Source organism: Serinus canaria, chromosome Z, assembly GCF_022539315.1.
Source record: "Serinus canaria isolate serCan28SL12 chromosome Z, serCan2020, whole genome shotgun sequence".
In the NCBI taxonomy this organism is placed as follows: Eukaryota; Metazoa; Chordata; class Aves; order Passeriformes; family Fringillidae; genus Serinus; species Serinus canaria.
This window is the reverse complement of record NC_066343.1, coordinates 29,035,399-29,054,087: the sequence shown is the minus strand read 5'-3', so window position 1 is coordinate 29,054,087 and position 18,689 is coordinate 29,035,399. Positions and strand designations below refer to the sequence as shown.

The 18,689-nt window shown below is 49.4% G+C and overlaps 1 protein-coding gene across 6 annotated transcripts in view; it reads left to right on the top strand.

Moving 5' to 3' along the window:
* The first annotated feature begins 1,158 nt into the window (after positions 1–1,158).
* TMOD1 (tropomodulin 1) overlaps positions 1,159–18,689 on the top strand; it is a 26,561-nt gene continuing 9,030 nt past the window's right edge. For 2 of the 6 annotated variants that reach the window (XM_009096775.4, XM_050987409.1), the window contains exons 1-4: positions 9,095–9,318; positions 11,751–11,914; positions 13,743–13,899; positions 17,217–17,336. In XM_009096775.4, the coding sequence (XP_009095023.1) occupies positions 11,795–11,914; positions 13,743–13,899; positions 17,217–17,336 (397 nt within the window). In that variant the 5' untranslated portion in view covers positions 9,095–9,318; positions 11,751–11,794. Of the gene's footprint in view, positions 1,183–1,211; positions 1,443–9,094; positions 9,319–11,399; positions 11,582–11,750; positions 11,915–13,742; positions 13,900–17,216; positions 17,337–18,689 lie in introns of those variants that run through there. The other 4 variants (XM_030236803.2, XM_030236802.2, XM_050987408.1 and 1 more) reach the window with 4 other exon arrangements.

The window sequence follows — 18,689 nt, the reverse complement described above, 5'->3', positions numbered from 1 at the left end:
TGATCTTGTACCTGTCAGGCTTCTTTAGCCTGGGCAAACCGGCATTTGGGTGAACTGGGTGGTTCTAAGCAACCTCTTCTCTGCTGCCAGCAGCTGGGATGATGCCAGTGACTTGGGCCTGCTCACCTCACTGAGACATGCACTGAGTCCAGGGCTTGGCACAGCCCCCATTTGTATCCTTCCTTTGTCCTAGCTGGGAGCTGTATTTTCAGAGCTAACTGCAGATCTTCCTTCAAATACCACAGGACATGGTATTTCAGTGCCAGACAGGTCATGGGAAAAAAAAAAGCCAAGTACTATCTTGTGGCAACTGGGGACATTTTCAGATAAAGGTCATCACTAGGTCTGGGAAGTATGGGGCTGGAGAAGCATTCTCATGGACTGGCCACCTCTGGTAAACATCTCCACTCCTGGCTTGTGGCTGATAGTGGAGACCAGACAACAGAGCTAAGGAGGAGGTTGGGGCTGACATTTTGTGGGAGATTTGACAAAAAATCATTGAAGGACAAATCCATGGGGCTTTGAAGTGACTCAAAGGTGACACAGGGGAAAGGAGGTTTGGCAGCAATGTTAAAACTTGATACTACAAGACTGGAAGGCAGCACTCCTGGGCTGACTGCAGACTTGGAGCAGGTCTAGTGGCTGTCACTGGATGTATAGAGAAAACTGACAGGGAGAAAAGTAAGGCACGGGATTAGTAGGTGCATTGATACAGGTGGCATTTGTGGGGAAGTGGCTTTTAATAAAGTGCCCATGACTGCAGCTACAGGTCCCCAGCAGTGCTGGTAGTGGGGCCATCCAGCCTGGGCGGCCATGACTTGGTCTGGCTGAGCCTTATGGCCTCCCTGCTCCCCCTGTCCCAGTGCTGCATCAGTCCTCCCGGAAAAGAGTTTTTCCAGCCGCACTCTCAGGGGGGCTTTACAGTGTCCTGGATCCCCAAGGAGATGCGTATGTATGTTGTGGAGCTTCCCAAAAAAGCAGTTTGCCGAAGCATTTGGCTCGGCACTCTGAATAAAGGACGTTGCCACGGGACAAAAGACAAGCTCCAGCGTGTCTGACTAGTTAAAAAGCAGGAAAAACCCTCTAAAAACAAATGCTGCTCTTGATGCCGCCCTCCGCAGCGCCCCACAGCAGCCCCGGGGATGGACGCAGGGCGCTTGCCATCCCGAGTGCGGGCGGAGGGTAAGGACCGACCAAACCGGGATCCGGGGCGGGGGCCGAGCCGGGCGCAGCTGTTCTCGGCCGGGAGGGGCGGCGGGGCCGGCCCCCGCTGAGTGACGGCCGGGCCGGGGCCGCGGCCGGGCCGGACCCCCGCCCCTGGCAGCAGCGGAGCCGGCGCGGCCAGGACGAGCCGCCCGGGCTCGGCTCGGCTCGACTCGGCTCGGCTCGGCTCGGCACGACACGGCACGGCTCGGCTCGGCTCGGCGCGGCGCACGGGTGCGGTAAGCGAGCGAAGGGGCGGCGGGCCCGGCTTGTCTCGGGACACAATATTGGGCCGGCACCAGGCGCCCCCGGCTCCACAGAAATAGCGGGAGCCGCTGCGGTCCGGGTAGCGCGCAGGAAAGGGGACTGCTTGGTTGCTGGGTCGCCGTGCCTGCCTGCGTCTCTGCCTGCCAGCACACTTGCCTGCCTGCCGGGAGCCGTGCCCAGAGCTGGGAGCGCTGCTCCAGGATGCGCGGAGCCGGCGGCGGGCGCTGCGGCAGCCGGGGATCTCCGGGCTCGGAGAGGCCGTGCCCCTCGGCGGGCAGGCAGGATCCCGGGGCTCGGAGCGGCCGTGCCCCGCGGCCGGCAGGCGGAGGCCCGCGGCGGAGGCTCTGCGATGGACGGCAGCCGGCGGCGCTAACGCGTGTCCGCGGCAAATCCCGGAGGGGATCGGGGTGCTGGCGCGGTGGGAGGAGAGGGCTCTGCCCGGCGCTGAGCCGGGTTGCAAAGGGCACCGAGAGTTCTTCTTTACTGTTTTTGCTTGCCTTTGTAATCCAGGGAGCTCTTCTAGGAGATGGTTTTCCAGATAATGAATCGCTAGAAAGCTGTCCTGCTTTTGTAAGGGAAAAGTGGAAGTTAGGGGGGGGAAGGTTCCTTGAGGTAGTTTGTTTTATTTGCCTTGTCCCTACTTTCTCCAGCTTGAAATAGTCATTGCTTTGAAAAGCCCTGCCTATCCTAAAGATAACCTTTCTTCATCCGGATGGACACAGCTTCTACCCTCTGATTTTTATATAGTCATGGGTGGTCTGTTGGGTGGAATCCATAGCGCTCTGCCTCCCTTCAGAGCCAGCTACTCTTCCCTTATGTAGAGGTCCTTTCTCCTTGCTCTACATCTTTCCTTGGGTGTCGGGCCTTGAACCACAAGGGTGTTCAGCCATCTGACTGAACTTGGTTTTAAGTGTTTTGATTTTTTTTTTTTTAATCCCTTTCTTATGTGTGACCTGCCAGATCATGCAGCAGTGAAGAGATGACTTCCTCGTTTTTCGTCAAAATCCGTGCTGAGAGGTGGCACCTTACTCAGACTATTTGATAGAGCAAATACTAGACAAGCTTTTTGGGCACGGAGCCCCTACTTCAGGCTATAGTAGTGAGCTCTGTTGCCTTCTTGAAAGGAGGAGCTGGACTACAACATGGAAGCCAAGCACCATCTTGCTCGCACTGCAGTGCCCTTTTGCAGTGCTGTCTCTTGACAGCCTCTGTACCTGTTGCCCTAATGTACACATGGCTGGGTATTCCAATGAGCGCACTGCATCACAGGCTCACTGCTTCTCATTTCAAAGTCTCTGTTTTCCCCCTGTCAGGGCTCTTCCCCCACCACTCCTTCAGCACTGCATTGTTTTCCAGCCTGACTCATCTTGTTCTTCACACACTTCTCAGCTGTGATGGTCTGCTGCCTTTTCTCCAGATACTGTGGTTTTGCATAATATTGGAAATATGTTGCTTTCCTCTCACCCCCTTACTGTATTTGGGAAAGCCAAACAGATATGGAAACAGTCTGGTCTATCTCATTACTGATTTTCTTTGCCCAAGTTTTACTTTCATTCACCCAAAGGACCATTTGATTTATCTTTACAAAAGAACCTGAATTAACCTTTTGTAAGAAGCACCAGTCCTCAGTTGCCAGATGTGTTGTTCCTATTCCCCAGAGCAACTTGCTACTAAATTTAGCGTTTGCAGGTGAATTGTTGTACTCTTCTGTGTGTGTCTTCCCAGTTTTTCAGATATGACGAGTTTTTGTGAAAGCACAGCTAGGGGGAAGGAAACTGTGTCTGCCTTCTGATTTTTTTCCTCTATAGCTGACAGTCATTTGCACATCATGAGCTAGGAAGACTGTTTTCACTCCTCTGTTCAGGCAGAGACCTGTAAACAAATATCTTCACTTGATAAAATTACCAGGCTCTTGGAAGAAACAGGACAGAAAGTTGTGTTCCATGACTCCGTGGTGCTAAATGCCCCCATGTTCTTGGGCATGTAGAGGAAGCACCACGGGAAACTCTGTGGCTGTCCAGCCCATCCCCAGCTCACAGCAGATCTCTCCTCAGATAGGGAGGTTCTGGCTTCATATGGCCTGTGTCTGCAAATCCCCAAAGACCAAGATCCCCCTTCCTGAGGCTCTGCCTTAGAGCTGCATCACCCTCCTGGGAGGGAATTCTTCCTACTTGTTCATGGTGAATGAGATAAACACATAACAGAGGTTATCCTGGGTCAGACCAAAGTCTGTATATCCCAGGACACTCTGGCTGGCAGCAGCCTGGGGAGAAGCTTGGAAGCAAGGTTGCAGTGATGTTCCCGCAGAGCTCTCGCCCATGCAGCTTGGTAGCTCTTCCAGCTGGATCTGGTTCCTTTGCTTCTGCAGGCCTTGCATGATGGTGTGAGGGTCTTGCCTCTAAGTGTCTCGTTCAGATTTGGTGCACACTGTACCCTGCATACTCACTGCTGCTGCAACATCAGCCTGTCTGGAGCTGATTAGCTGCAGCTTGGTAGGGCAGTGCACTGCCATTCCCTGTGCCTCAGCCACACTAGCAGTAGGGTGGGATTGGGATGTGCAGGCATTCATGTATTACTAACAGCACACTGTGCTTTGGCTCTGGCACTCTGGCAGGGCTCTTTTACAAGACATGGCCGTTGCCTGTCTGAGGATCTGAGGCACTACTCAGTGCAAGACAGGAGCCTTTCTGCTCCTATGTTCATAATGCACCCATCAGGTTTCCCTCCAAAACTAGAGTGTGCCACAGAAATGGTGTGTCCACCTGAGGACTAAGAGAAACTCAGGCAAGAAACCCAGGATCACTTTCTGGAGGAGATTGTGCTGGCTGTGAAGCTTCCAAGTGGAAGGGTTCGAGTTACAGAGCAGGAACTGAGCGCAGAGTGTCACTAATGACTCAAGTGTGCCCACATGCTTTTCACAGGGATTAGTAATTAAACAACTCAGTGCATGCCAGGTGCATGAGACAACCTCACCCCAAATAGGAGAACACATAACTCTGTTTACAAGTGTGTGTGTTAAAAATATGTGAAGTGGGGGAGATACAGCTGGGATGCTTTGTGCTTGGGCTTTGTTAGATCTTGGCCTGGTCAGCAAACATCCAGGCTATTTGCTGATAAGGAAGACCACTTCATGAGCACCAGTATTGAGCTGTGTGGCTTGCAGGCTGCAGGGCTACTGACAAGAGGAGAGCCAGGAGATACAGGCAGTTTCTGGATATTGGGTTCGGAGTTGGGTGAGCTGAGAAGACTGAGGAGAGTGCAAGCAGTGTGAGACTTTCTTCAGCAGTAGTGGATAAAGGGACAGGTTACTTAGCTTGAGTGCAAGGAGCCTTCCCTAGTGTGTGCATGACCTCAGACAACAAGGAGTTTGCTGTGGAGATGTCAAGGATGGGAATGTCAGCTCTGACATGAGGATATCCATGGGAGTGAAGCTGCATCATCAGTAAGTCTTGCTTTTGGCCTGTTGAACTTCACTGCTGCAGGGGTTTGGGGGATGACGGTAGCTGCAGATAGTGTTACATGTTCTGCATGGTTGGTATGTCACTTCATGAGTCAGAAGTCGTGTGCTTTGAGAGACCCAAAATGCCTTCTTCCAGATGTTTCCTTTCAAATATGAATTTCAGGATGTCTTAGATTAACAACTCTTATTGGGACAAAATCTAGATCTTCTCTGGAGAAGTTTCAGTTTCCTGAAGGGACAGCAGATTGGTTGTTGGATTTCCTTAAGAATGAGCTTCTTGCAGAGGGGCTGAGAGTCCCTCAGTCTTCCTTGTTGATGGCTGCCTTGCCTGAAGTAATGAGAGTGTGTGCTCTGATTTCTACATCTGACATTGCAGAGCTTCTCACCATCTGGAGCACCCCTGTCTTTTCTCTGTCTACTCTCCTCATCCAGGATACGGATTTGTGTTTTTTCTTCTTTACAACTAATTTCCCTTTAGGCAGAATGTGACTGACTGCAGTTGGATTCCTCTGCAGCCTTCCTCTCTCCAGGCTGAACAAGTCCAATTCCTTTTGCTTGTTCAGCTTGGAAATACCTGTCTTGTACTAGAGGACATCAAATTGCATGCAGCATCCAGCTGCATGCTCAGTGGTGCTAAGCAGAGGATCCCCTTTGGGTCTCCCATGTGGATCTCCTGGCTATACACTTCCTAATGCAGCTTGGACTCCAAACCCAGAGCAGAGTCTGTCAAAAGTCTTTTGTAGCTTTAACTAGAGTTTTCATCATCTTGTACATTCAAGGTGGTGATGCAGAGCCCAGGCAGGCCAACAGTACTTGATGCTGCAGCCTGGGTGTGTGTTTATGGCTTGTTAAAATGATGCTTTCCTCTCTGCCTAGAAAATGAGATCTGCTTGAGAAGGGGTGTACAGAAATGTGCAGGAGAGTATTACCTTAAAGGACTGGTCTTAGGCATTAATCTTTCTTTCATTTTAAGAAGAACAATGTGCATTTGAAGTGGAGTAAACTTTTGAAGGTCTGTACCTCCACTGCAGGGTATGTAGTCACTTGCAAAGCCACTCCTAGGCTCTGGTTGTGTCTGTGAGAGAAGGGACTGTGGGGCCAAGGTGTGATGTTGGTACCTGTGTGCTGGGAGGAGACACACCTGTACCAGCTGCACTGACTCCCCTCGTGGGCAGGGCAAATCATGGTCACAAGCACCAGAAGTGAAGACTTCTGCTGTGTGTGGCTATGTGATGACACTGGGGATAGATCCAACTCCTCCCTCCATTCTGCTCTGATATCCTACTGGGTTTTGTACAATTCACATAGATTCACATTTTTAGATGTGGTTTCAGTAGGAGCTGATGTGCATCTTTGCCTTCGTGGCTGCTGGATCTGGCCGTAAGTTGTTGGTCAGTTCTTGAAACTGCAGGAGCCGGTTATGTCTGGTTGCCCAGTGCCTCAAAAAGCAGAGCTGACCATGGAATCACCAGCACCCAGTTATGTTGGGATACAAGCTCAGGGTTTGAAAGTTGTCCCAGGAGGGGAGAATAGCAGAGACTCGCTTTTTGGTGGGTTGATGTCCTTCATCTCTACATCCCCACCATGCCTGCTCCAGCACTACATGTGTAACAGCTACCCCTTCTCCGAGTGCTTCTGGTAACCCCCACCTTGCCTTGGACCACAGTGCCAGTGCCCCAGCTCTCCTTCATTTCCTGACTGTCAGCCAGAGGAGATCTCTAGGCTGACAGACCCTTTGCACACGTGTGCAGCTTCCCAAGAAATAAGGGTCTGAGTCCTGCCTGAGATTTCGTTAAGGTTCACTACAGGCTTTAAGGTTTGTCAGAGGACTGACCACGTAAGAAGACAGTTTTTATTTATGAAAAAGCTGGAGGTGATTTCTTCCTCTCATCTGCACAGAATGCATCTTGGATCTGCACCTGGATGACTCACTGAGATTTAAGTGTATGCACAGAAAGTACCAAGTTTTTATTGAATTTATAGGAAATGGTCACTTGAGGTATGTATACCTCCTTCATCAAAAAAAAAAAAAAAAAAAAGCCCCAGACACTGGCATTTATCTTTTAAGTTATGCTGCAAGTAAAGGAAAAAAAATATTGTAGCAACTATAGAGGGGATGGTTGATATTGGTTTGTTATTTTTATACTGCAAAATAATAACTCTGAACTTTGACTCAGATTTATACTTAAGCTGTAAAAAAAAAAAAATCTCATAAATCAAAACCCTGTGTGAGTCAAACAGGCAAACAGGAACAGTTTTCAAGCCATCCTTCATGATATGAATTCCTACCTTCACTGCTCCTTAAATACGGCTTTCATCCTGAAAAGACTTCTGTCTTCAAACTTGGCAGTTTTATGAAGAATCATCAATACCTATGCTGGTCATGCTTGGCTACCTCCTTATCCCAAAACCCAAGCCGCATGGTCTGCTTTCACATATCAGAGCACAGAAAAAGTTTTGTGGTAGATTCATGGGCTGTCTGGGGCAAGGATGTTAATTTCTTTTGGGCGTGGCTCTCATTCTGTGGCAGAGTATACAGAATTCCTGTCCTCTGCCTCTGGTGGTTGTTTGGTGTGTCAGTGGCCAGGGAGGCCCCAAACCCTCCCACGTGCCAAGCCTTGGGCATGGTGCTGCATGCGCAGACCCCCGGAGCCAGGGCTGGCTTGGTCTGACAGCAGAATTTATCCCTGGGAAGCCCTGCACCTTTGCTGGGCTTAGTTGCTCTTTTTCCCTGTGTTTTGATGAGGGGAAGTGGTTTCTGTGCAGTTCTGGTGTTGGCATGCTGGTGGTTGTGCGGAGAGGCGAGGGGCTGCCCGGCCCAGCGTGTGCCAGGTGCGTGTCACAGGGCGAGTGCCAGGTGCGTGTCACACGGCGAGCGCCAGGTGCGTGTCACACAGCATGCCTGACACACCACCTGTGGCTTCCACTGTGACATTTTTGTCTTTTGTTGAAATCTGTCTTGCTGCTGTTCCTGTCACTTTACCCAGCTCTTCCTCTCCTCATTTGTTCTTTTTCCTGGGTCTGTCGGATCACGGGGGATAATCCACCAGACCTTTTGGCTCGGCAGTATGGGTGCTGCTCCACAGCCTTCCCAAGCAGCCTGCTGGAGCCTAACCCCATTGCTGCCCGGCTCCTGCCCTCCCTGCTCGCTCATCTGAAGAGCACAGCCAAGTAACATGAGGATATCCATGCCTGCCCTTGGCTGGTGGTGAAACAGTGGGATGGGACCATGTGGGCCTCTTTCCCAGATGGATTTCCACTGCTTCCCTGTGCAGACGTCAGTGCTGCTCTCAGGTTTCGGCACCCCAAAAAGGTCATGGTGCTGCAGGGGGCTGTACCAGTGCAAAGCACTGTGAAAGGATTATTTCTAGTGTCATACAGGATGCTTTTCATTTTCACTTACTTTCAGCATCCCTTTGTTTGCTCAGCACTTTTGAACCCTTCAGAAAGAAACTGTTCTATCCCCCTCATGATCAGCAATGTTGTTTGGTTTGGCTTGGTTTTGATTTCCCATATTCATAGTGAGAACAGCCTTTCCTGTAGATGACCTTTTATTATCTCCCAGCCAATTAAATTTTTCTCCTTTAACAGTTTTGATGATCATTGTGCATTCCAGCCTGTGTGCAGACTTACTAAGTGCAAGTGCTTGGGCTGTCTTCCTGTGTGACTGACAAGTACTTTGAACAAAGAGACCTAATATCATGCTATCTTTGTAATCTATATGAGTTTCAATTTTTTGAGGACTTAAAGTTGCAACAGTGTCAGTTCTGTGCAGTATCTGTATCTTGCACTTATATTCTTTTGTGACGCTTCCTTAGTTGATTGAATGAAGAGTGATAGGGTTAATGGGAAAGAGTGAGAACTCAAGTTGTACTGAAGGATCTTGTTGTTTAGTTTGAACTCAGGTGAAGGTGGGACCTGTGTTAAACCATGCTTTGACTCTGGCACAAGTCAGGGAGAACTGTTTTGTGCTGATGGGTGTTTCAGTACTCTGTACAAACAAAAACAATTACGCTTAGGCAGAATTTACCTGCTTTCTTATCTCTGGCAGTTGAAAGCCCTCTTCCATTTACAGCAGATGGGCCGGTTTGCTTTTTCTCCCAGCACTCATTAGCAAGATAGGGCAGGAGAGGCCTGGGACGTGGAGATAAGGGAGCACCAGCAAACATGCTGGTCCTGGAGGCTGTGCTGGAGGACACGGTGCTGAACAGCTGGTTCTGCAGGCATGGGAGCAGTACAGAATGTCCTGCTGCCACAGGCAAGGCTGGTGCTCCTGCGAGCAGTCCTCTCAGTGTGCTCTCTGTGGGAAATGCGCGGGGCGCCAGCACCGCCCTGCTGCCCCAGCAGGTCTGGGAGGGCACTGTGCCCCTCCAACGCTTCTCTTTGGGGTACGTAGCAAATTAAATTCTCTCCACGGGGATTTCAGCTGTGTTTCAGCAGGCTCTGCACCTGTCTTCAACCCTCAGGGCCTTTGCTATATGCAGCCTCGGCTTCATATCTCTGCAAGATGCTTTGAAACCTGAGGCGTTTTCCAGAAGCGTTGCCTGTGTGCACTGACATCCCGTGTCTGTCCTGCCTCTCAGTGCTGACATCTCTGTCCTTCTGCAGGGAGGCAACAAGGTCACCCTGCGGGGCTGCACTCTGGTCCCAGACAGGCCCCTGCTTGCAGTCTTGCCTGCATTCCTGGGGAGGGTCTGTGGCTGCCTCTGGGAATAGTTGTCCTCAAGTAGCCAAGACAGATATTGCTCTGTGTGTGGCAGGTGGGGATATTTTAAGCCATTATAGGGAATTTAGCAGCCTGGGGTGGGTTATTCTCTGCCTTTCTGCTTGCTCCTATATAGCTCCTGCTCCTTCCACAGCATAATTGTCAAAACTACATGTGCCATATGCACATTTCATGTACATATGGCACATGAAATCCAGGCTAGTGGTGGCTCATGCACTGCAATGTGAGGCTGCAGTAGCACAGCACATATCCAGATCCAAGTCCAGGCTGCTTTTCTAGGAACTCCCACCTCAGTGTTCATGGGTAACTGCAGGAAAGTCTCTGCCCTTCTCTGTGCTGGCAGGAAGGGCAGGCTTGCAGGGGCTGAGCTGCTGGACATGGCTCAAAGGCTGGCTGGTGGCTGCCAGACTGGCAGCTCAGGAGCCCTGCACTGCGGGCTGCGGGGCGCTGGTGAAGCACAGGAGTGAGGGGTTCCTTCCACCACCTCACTCAGCCAGACCCGCTGAGCCACACCGCCCCTGCTTCCTCTCCACCCTCTTGCCCGCCCTTGGCTGCCGTGCCCACAGGTTGATGGCTGCTCCTTGGAGCAAAGCAGCCCAGTGAAAAGCTGATTTTCACTGAGCTTCAGGAGCTGTTTCTCCCATCAAGAAGGCACCATCTCCTCGCACTTCACCTTCTAAGTGGCGAGTGGCAGGAATGTGAGTGATGCAGGAATTGCCATCACACTAGTGGGGAACCAAACGTCTGACAAGATGACAGCTTCTAAATTTAAGGGCTTGCTGTTGAGCAAGCATGTGTGCATTACTGTGCCCTTTTGTGACCAAGCTAAAGATAATTTTCCTATCTGGAACAGCAGCTGTGTTGTAACTTGTACAAAGAAACTTCTCCACTGATGAAGAGTGATCATAAGAGCATAATCTGTCCTGAGGGGACAAGCAAAGCTGGAAAGATGTGATTCAGGGTAGGGCTCTGATGTTCCACAGGAGAAGAGACCATTTATAGAAACTCAAGATGTTTGGCTCCCTAGAAAATACACAAGCCTTGCTGTTATTTTTAATGTACATGTCGCTCAAAAGAATAGAAACACTTTAAGAAAAGTCACTTTAAATTATCTAGGACTCGATATTCTCTGCAAAAACAGAGCCAAAAAAATATAAATGTACAGGCAGTGCCGTGGAGCAGAAGGAGATTGTCAGCAAAAGAGCAGAGCTGGATATGCTTTTGTGTGTGAGTGTACTTTTAACCCACCTGCATATTTTAAACACATAGACCTTTTTCTCTGCAGCCTTCTTGCTTGCAGAGGTCCAGTTACATGCATATGATTGTGTATGGCACATTATATTAGGAGACATGGGCCAAACCTTGAGGTCAGCAGGGATTATCCAGATAGACCATTTCACTTCTCTTCTTGAAGGATTGCTGTAGAACGTGCAGTAGCGCACAGGTCAGCTGCTTAGCTGGCAGCAGTGCAAACATGTGTTGTCCAAGGAAAGGTGGGTCACTAAATAGCACATTTAACTGGCAGCCTCCTGAACCTGAGTGGATAATACTTCCTGATCTCCTTGTGGCTTTAAAATAGGGGAAGAAGTGCCACACGCTGTAGCCTGGTGGAGGTTTTCAGGGCTCAGAGATACTCAGTGGTGCTACAAATCTGTTTTCCCATCTGGTAACAATGTTATCTGGAGTGCCATGTGCAGGGCGGTGTTACTGCGGGCTTGTAAGGCCATGAGAGCTGCAGGCTTCATGACTTAAGGTTTATTGTCCTTCGAAGAAATAAGTGCCTAGGATGCTTCATTAACATCTAGCACTGCTTGCAGAAAGACATCCCTAGCCAGGGTCCTGTACCAAGAACTTCCTCAGTCCTGTCCCGTACATCCGTGGTGGGGCAATGTGCTCCCGGAGCTGCGCTGCTCTCACGTCTGTGGGTGATTATCTGTGTGTGGGATATGAAAGGGGTGCCTGAGCAATCTTTTGAAACCAGCTATGTTTTAAGCACAAATCTCCAGCTCTGGAGTGTTCAGTGTTCCCCAGCCAGGCAGGCTGCAGCATCGTGCTTCGTGTGTTCAGTCTTAACGCTTCTTGTTTTCACATCAGGTTCTGTTACAGCACAAAAGTGAGATCCACGAGACTCCGCTAAGATGTCTTACAGAAAGGAGCTAGAAAAATACCGAGACCTAGATGAAGATCAGATCCTTGGATCTCTGACAGAGGAGGAGCTCAGGAAGTTAGAGAATGAACTGGAAGAGCTGGATCCTGATGTAAGTAATTTTTAATTGAGACATTAGGTCGTGAGTCTTAGTAATTGTGGGGGAGTGGGCTGCATTAGTAATCTGTATTTCAGTGGGATCCTTTGCAGAGCCTGTACCTGGAGCAAGAGTGGAAGAGACTGGCTGCAGATACACAGAAGAAATTTTTGCCACTGGAAGCACAGTCTACCTGTGTATCTTTGTTTCTGTTTTCCTGCCCTTTTCCCAATGTGATGAGCATCTGTGACTTGCAGCAGCAATATGAGCCAATGCTGGTGCAGTGCAGTAATCCTGTGGAAAATGGATCTCTGTTTCTGAGCAGGCCACCTTGGAGGGAATGCTTTGTGGGTTGCTGGGTTTGAGGTTTTTCAGGGATTTTTTTTGGTGTCTTGGGATTGAGTTTTTTGTAACAAACTTCAAATGGCCTGTATTTTCCTCCATTTAGGCAGAATTCCAAATCCCGGAGTTTTGCAAAGTGGGACAGTTTATTTTTAGCAACCTCCTAGCATCAGCAGGAGCTGCACATACGCAAACATGGGGGGTGCTGGAGCCAAGCTGGTGAAAGGTTTTTGGAACCAGCATTGTCCTGATGCAGGGAATGTGCAGAGCCAACTGGCTGGCCTCTGGTTTACGGCAGTGATACTCGAGGAGCTTGGGCACTGCCAAGTGAGAAATTGTTCCTGCAACATGCAGTTAGTGTTTCTGTGGTAAACAATGGGTGCTGTAGGTTGCATCATCAGTATTTTAACTTGTAATGCAGGAAAATATTTGAGAGCTGGAAAACTGGCTCCCAGGATTAAGTGTACGGGCTGATGGGCTAGTTACAGCTACCTCAGAAGACACAGAGTCAGGCAGCATTCTGGGGAAGATGAAGAAAGGTAAAATAATTATGGACAGTGCAGGTGTAGTCTGCTTGAAGAGTGCATTGTTGCTTTGCACAGCATGAAGTCCGTGGAAGCAAGCTGTCTCCTGTGCCTCCCTGCTTGTGCAATTCACACACTTCTCTTGCCCTCCAGGGTTTCCTGGTTCTATCTGCTTCCTATTAGTAATTTTCCTTCCCAGGCTTTTCACTGATACAGACATAAATTATAATGAACTACTTTTATCAGGCAGGCATGGAAAAATCAAAGTGTGTTGTTCAGCATCACCTTGGATGTCTTAAAAAGTAAATGTCGACTTCTATCCAGTAAAGCTTTAAAGAACATGCTTAGTGTCAAATCTGGGAATAGTCTTACTTACTGCATTAAGGCTGTTCTATATTTAAATATAAGCAGGTGTTTACGTGCCATATGTGTCAAGCACGAACCAACTTCCCGTGGAGGCTTACGTGACTGAATAGTAAGGGGGCAGCTTGAAAAAAAGCTGGGGTTCACAGGGGTTTTGCTCTGCAACCAAGTGATCTCCTCTCTGCAGTTGTGTGATTGATCCTGAAAGGCAGAAGAGACCACCAGAGCTCTCTGATCTGCTCTGTGAAAGATCATGAGATTTAACTGAACTGGTCTTGTTGGGACACATGGAGCATTATGGGCACTTGGACAGACTCATATAGTGGGGAGAAGGTGGCTGACAGCTTCCAGAAAGAAAGGGCTGGAGCTGATGTTGCAGAAAAACACCTACTGGGCAGCATTTGAAACTGAAGGGGGGAAGGAGCATCACATATCTTGGATGATGTGGGAATCAGTGGGGCTGGATGAAGATAACCTTTGACACAAGGAGAATCAAATTGTCCAGCACTGTGGAAGAAGATTGGTGCAAAGAGGGGAGTGTGGAGGGGAGAGTGTTTGATGGATGGGGATTGTGGCCTGCAGGGATAACCCGTGTTTCTCCCCTCCATGTCTAGAATGCACTGCTGCCAGCAGGGCTCAGGCAGCGGGACCAGACGCAAAAGCCACCAACTGGCCCTTTCAAAAGGGAGGAACTCATGGCCCACCTAGAAAAACAGGCAAAGGACATTAAAGACAGAGAAGACCTGGTTCCTTTCACGGGCGAAAAGAGAGGTATGGTCACCCTTTGCACCATGCTGGGTGTGTCACAATGCAGGCATAGTGGGTGCATAGCAGAAGGGTTATGTCTGACCTGTGTTGACAAAACTTCTTTTTGACACTGCTGGGGTGGTGAATCTGCTCTCTCTGCTGCCTAGCCCCAGCCCAGGCTGGCTGATAAGCTGGGTGGGCCCAAGAGGTTCCTGTGCTGGCTGCTTTGGGCACCACCTGATATGTTGTTAAACGCTGGACAGAAGTTGTACCACGGTGCAGCCTTCTCCCATCCCCATGCCACTGCATCTGTATCAGGTTCTGGGAAAGAAATCATCTTCTGTCCTCTCCTGTTCCTCTTTGCCCTGTTCTCCTGTGAGCTCCTCATGGTAAGCTCCATGTTTCACTGTTGCCTTCCACTCTCCATTGTGACTCTCCAAGCTCCTCACCGTAGAGAAACTCCACAGCTCTCTGCAGCTGTGATGAGGCCCAGCAGTTCCCATCTAGTTCTCATAATCTCTTGACAACTCCAGCCTTATTTCCCAGTCTCCTGCAGGTTGCTGGTTTGTGTCTTCCTGCACCATACTGTGTAGCAGCTGCTGCACTCCTGCTCTGCATGCCCTGAGGCCTGTGAGCAGGGTTTTCCTCTGCCTCTTTTCTTTTCCTCTCCTTCTGGCATCTTTTGCTGTTCTCCTTGTATATGACCCATTATCCAAGTGACTTTCCTGTTCCCGTTAGAACTCCAAATATCATCTGACATGGGACATGATCTGCTCAGTCCTTGCCTCTGCATTCCAGGAGCTTCTCAGTAACTTCCCTCAGCTGTTGTGTCTCCCTCTGTCCTGTGATCCCCCATGCAGCAGAGAATCTGGTTCTGTGATACTCATGCTAATGGTTGGCCAGTGTAAAAAAAAGTGCTTGAAAATATGGGCATATGAACCTGTTTCCTAACTGAAGGGCTTTCTGAAAGTTGCCTCCTTACTGGCCTACATGGCTCTCTTAAAAAGAGCTTGTGTAAAATCTGTTCATTTAATCAAACCTGAGGTGTTATTTTTTTTAGAAAGTAATCCTTGAGAGAAGTAAATGAGTAAATTGAGTACTATCAGGAAGACTGGTTTGATACCTTTCAGATGTGCCCCAGTCCAGTGTTGCTTATCCACCTGGCTAGCCCAGAAGGTAGAAGCAGTGTTCTGCAGGAGACAGAGGTATTTCAAGCATTTTGAGTCTGCAGCATCATATTTCAGTCTGTTGTGATCTCAAAAGCATGAAACATATTTTCATTTGTAACATGCTGTTGAGAGAAGACACTATTTATATTGACTGTGAGCCAGAGATGGTAAATTACATATTTACAACTGTGATGAAGCTGTAAATAAATCACCACGTTTGCAATTTGGAGGGTGATTTACTAGTTGGCCATGGGAGGTTCTGTCCCTGGCTGTGCAGCTGGGCAGGGTGGGAGTGGGGCTGTGCAGACATCCTGTGGCATAAAATGTCATGCATTGTCTTTATCCTGCATGCACTGTTTAATTTAAAGTTCCATCTTGTAACAAAGCACCACTGAGATACAAAACTTTGTAGAACTTAGAAATTTACTCAAATTAGGTAATTAAAATTAAACTAGAACTAAACCCCAGAAATTCTGGTGTCACTGAGGTGTCAGAAGTAGTTACTGCATGACAGCAGAATTAAGTTTGCCCTGTTTCTCTTGTTCTCTGCTGGTGCTGTGCACACCAGAAGGTACATTCAGTTTGCCAGCCATGCAGCTGGTGGGACGGGGCTTTCAGATCTCCACACCAAGCCAGGGCAGGCATTTTCCTGCTGAGTACCCAGAAGGTGCCTGGCTGTGCAGGCACATGATGCTCTGCCTATTTTTGCAAGAGCAGCTGTGTCTCAGGAGGCAGATTCCTGCTCTCTCTGTTGGAGTGGCAGCGTGCAGGTGGAGCATAGGAGCACAAGGCTGTTCACGGCAGCCTCCATTTTGTCCCTGGGGACCCTGAGGTCAATTGCTTCTTCCTTGAGGCTAAATTTAGCCCCTGTCTGCATATCCCTGAGCAGCAGGATTGTTTCTCCCTTTTGGTGCCACTGACTCTGGTTTCAGGGAGGTGACAAAAATAGTCCTGGCTGGCATGCTAGACCAGGCCTTTTGCAGTCGCTATCTGTGCAGTGATCCAGGACTATTTTAGGGGAGGGGACTGCTCCAAAATATTCCCAGAGCCCTCCTACCCCTGTCCCAGCAATGCTGGATTTACCCAGCAGACTGCTCCCTGCTGTGGAGTCATAAAACATCACAAGCCTCTCTCTTTTTTTTTTTGGGGGGGGGGGGGGGTTGTCACAGGTGGATGCTGTGTTGTGAAATCCCAGACCTGACCCATTCTGCCTCTGAGAAGGATCTGCTGCCCATTGCAGCACGAGCAGTAAGGAGCTGGGAGCAGCTGTGCAGGGCCATCATCCCCGTCTGCTGCCCCCTGCTCCTGGGATGCAGCCAGCCCCGGCAGAGAAGGCCTGGTGGCTTGCCCAGAGGATGCCACCAGCATTGGGATGGGGGACTGGCAGGGAGCCCACTGCATCCAAAGCTCCAGCCTCTCATCCATGGGGGCACTCCCCTTAGGAAAAGGCCATGAGCAAGCAGCTAAGATGACAAGTTGGCATTACCAGCTGGACCTGTGGATTTGCACCTTTGAATTGCAGGGAATAGGTCTGCTTTGTGGCCTTTTGCTGTCCAGAGAGATAAAGCACAGGAATCTCCATCTGGTATGTCTTTGCAATGGGGTTGAGTGAGACCAGCTGTCCTAAGCCTGCTCCTCCTTGAATCCCATGTGTTTATTGAAGGGCTGTCTCTACTTGCTCCCAGAGCTTTCCACCACCTCCTTTCCACCCTCTTGAGTCGTGTGCCATCTGCCTTGCCAATGTGCACAACAGCAAGAGGTGTCTCGGTGGCAGGACCCATCCTGCACGATGCTGGGTATGGACCTCTCTTGAGTGCTGGCAAACCTTCACCCCTTTTGTGCAGCCTTTGAAGAAGCGAGGACCTGCAGGGTCAGGCTGTGCATGCCTTTCCAAGTGCTGGGCCATGAGCAGCCATGATCCTGTTCCAGTGTGCTGCTGGAAGGGCTGAGCTCTGCAGCTGCCCATGTCAGGCAGGTGCCTCCCCTGTGCATGGCAGCAGGACTCAGACCAAGCTGATGGAAAGGGATTCAGTTTCTCTTCTGGTTGTTCTCTTGTCCCCCCTCTGTCCTTTGTACTTTTCAAATCTCACAGCATGGAAATGCAGCTGCAAGGGTAGCTGTGAACTGGGTGCTGTGGCTTATACTGAGAGTGACCTCATTTTGCATTTACAGGAAAGGCTTGGATTCCCAAGCAGAAGCCGATGGATCCTGTTTTGGAAAGTGTGACTCTGGAGCCAGAACTGGAGGAAGCCCTTGCTAATGCCTCTGATGCAGAACTCTGTGACATTGCTGGTAAAATAATTTCACAGTAATCAGGGGTGAACGTTGTCCAGCTCCTAGGGGTTATTTTGTTCTTTTGTAAGAAATGAGCTATTGCACTTCTTGCTGCTTCCCTAAATGCTGTCAGTTCTGTCAGAATTTATTTATTTGTAAAAATAATTACTCTAAGCCTATGTGATTCAGTCAAGAGCGTAGACCAAAGCTGAGGAGGGAGAAGAAGCGTTTATGTATGGAACAGTGTGTGGTTTGATCTCTTCCTTTGTCTCTGCCACTGTCTGTTGCTAATTCCAGCCTGCACATTCAAGAGCAAAACTTGCTTCAAACCAAATCTTAGGAAACAGTCAAGCAGACCAAGTGGATTTCTTGTGCAACCTGTTAAAGGATCTGCCAGGTTACAGAAGTCTTTCAGTAACACTCAGGCCTGGTGGTTGTTAAGGAGTTTTTCAACACATTTTAAGTGGTGGATTTGTTGTTGATTTGTGTGGTCACACAGTCAGATGACAATACTGGTATGTTGCTGAAGGCCATCGTGTGGACTTAGCTCCTTGAGTCTTGTAAAGCTCTATCCTATAAAATCTGCCTTTTTAAGCTACACATCTGTGCAGCAATTATTGTCCCATGGAAAAGCTCTTCAGGGCAGCTTGTTCTACAGTTGCTGGGAGAATACACTTAAGTGGGAGCAGGAGTACTGATGTGATACTAATTGTGCTGGAATCTCAGTATTGACAGTGACAGCTTTGCTTCTGCCTGCTTAGCAGGGATCATTGTGAGCTGTGGTGTGCTGGATCCCTTCCTTGGCAAGGCCAGGAGGGTGGCTCCCAGTAGCCCTGGAAGGGCTCCCATGCCTTTGGTCAGGTGAGGGAGACAGAAATGGAGTGCCTTCATTCTGCCTGAGTTCCTTTGGAGAATGCATCATAAGCACCAGACTTAGAAAGAGTGGGTCCCTCTTGTCCACCAGCACAAACAGGAGCCCCCAAAATGCGTGGTCATGACAGCAGATGCTTACCTCTCTCTGCAGTCCAGATACTCACACTCCTGGCCACTGGAGAGATTTCATTGTACAAATAAGTTGCAATCTGGGGACAATCTGAGTTACCAAAATGCTGAACCTGCAAATTCTTTTTCCAACCTGTGTTGCACCCCTGAAAATTCCATCTACAAGAAATTGACAGAGAAAAGGGTGACCTAAAATACAAACCATCACACTTGAAGTGCCCAACCTCACTCAGACTTTCAGATGGAGACTGCTTGGCTCTGTGAGATCCAGTTGGGAATGTTCTGGGGGCCATGGGGAATTTCACTGAGACACTTTGCTTCTGGCTGTCTAGCCTGTGCAACCCAGACACTGAATCAGAATGAGCTGCC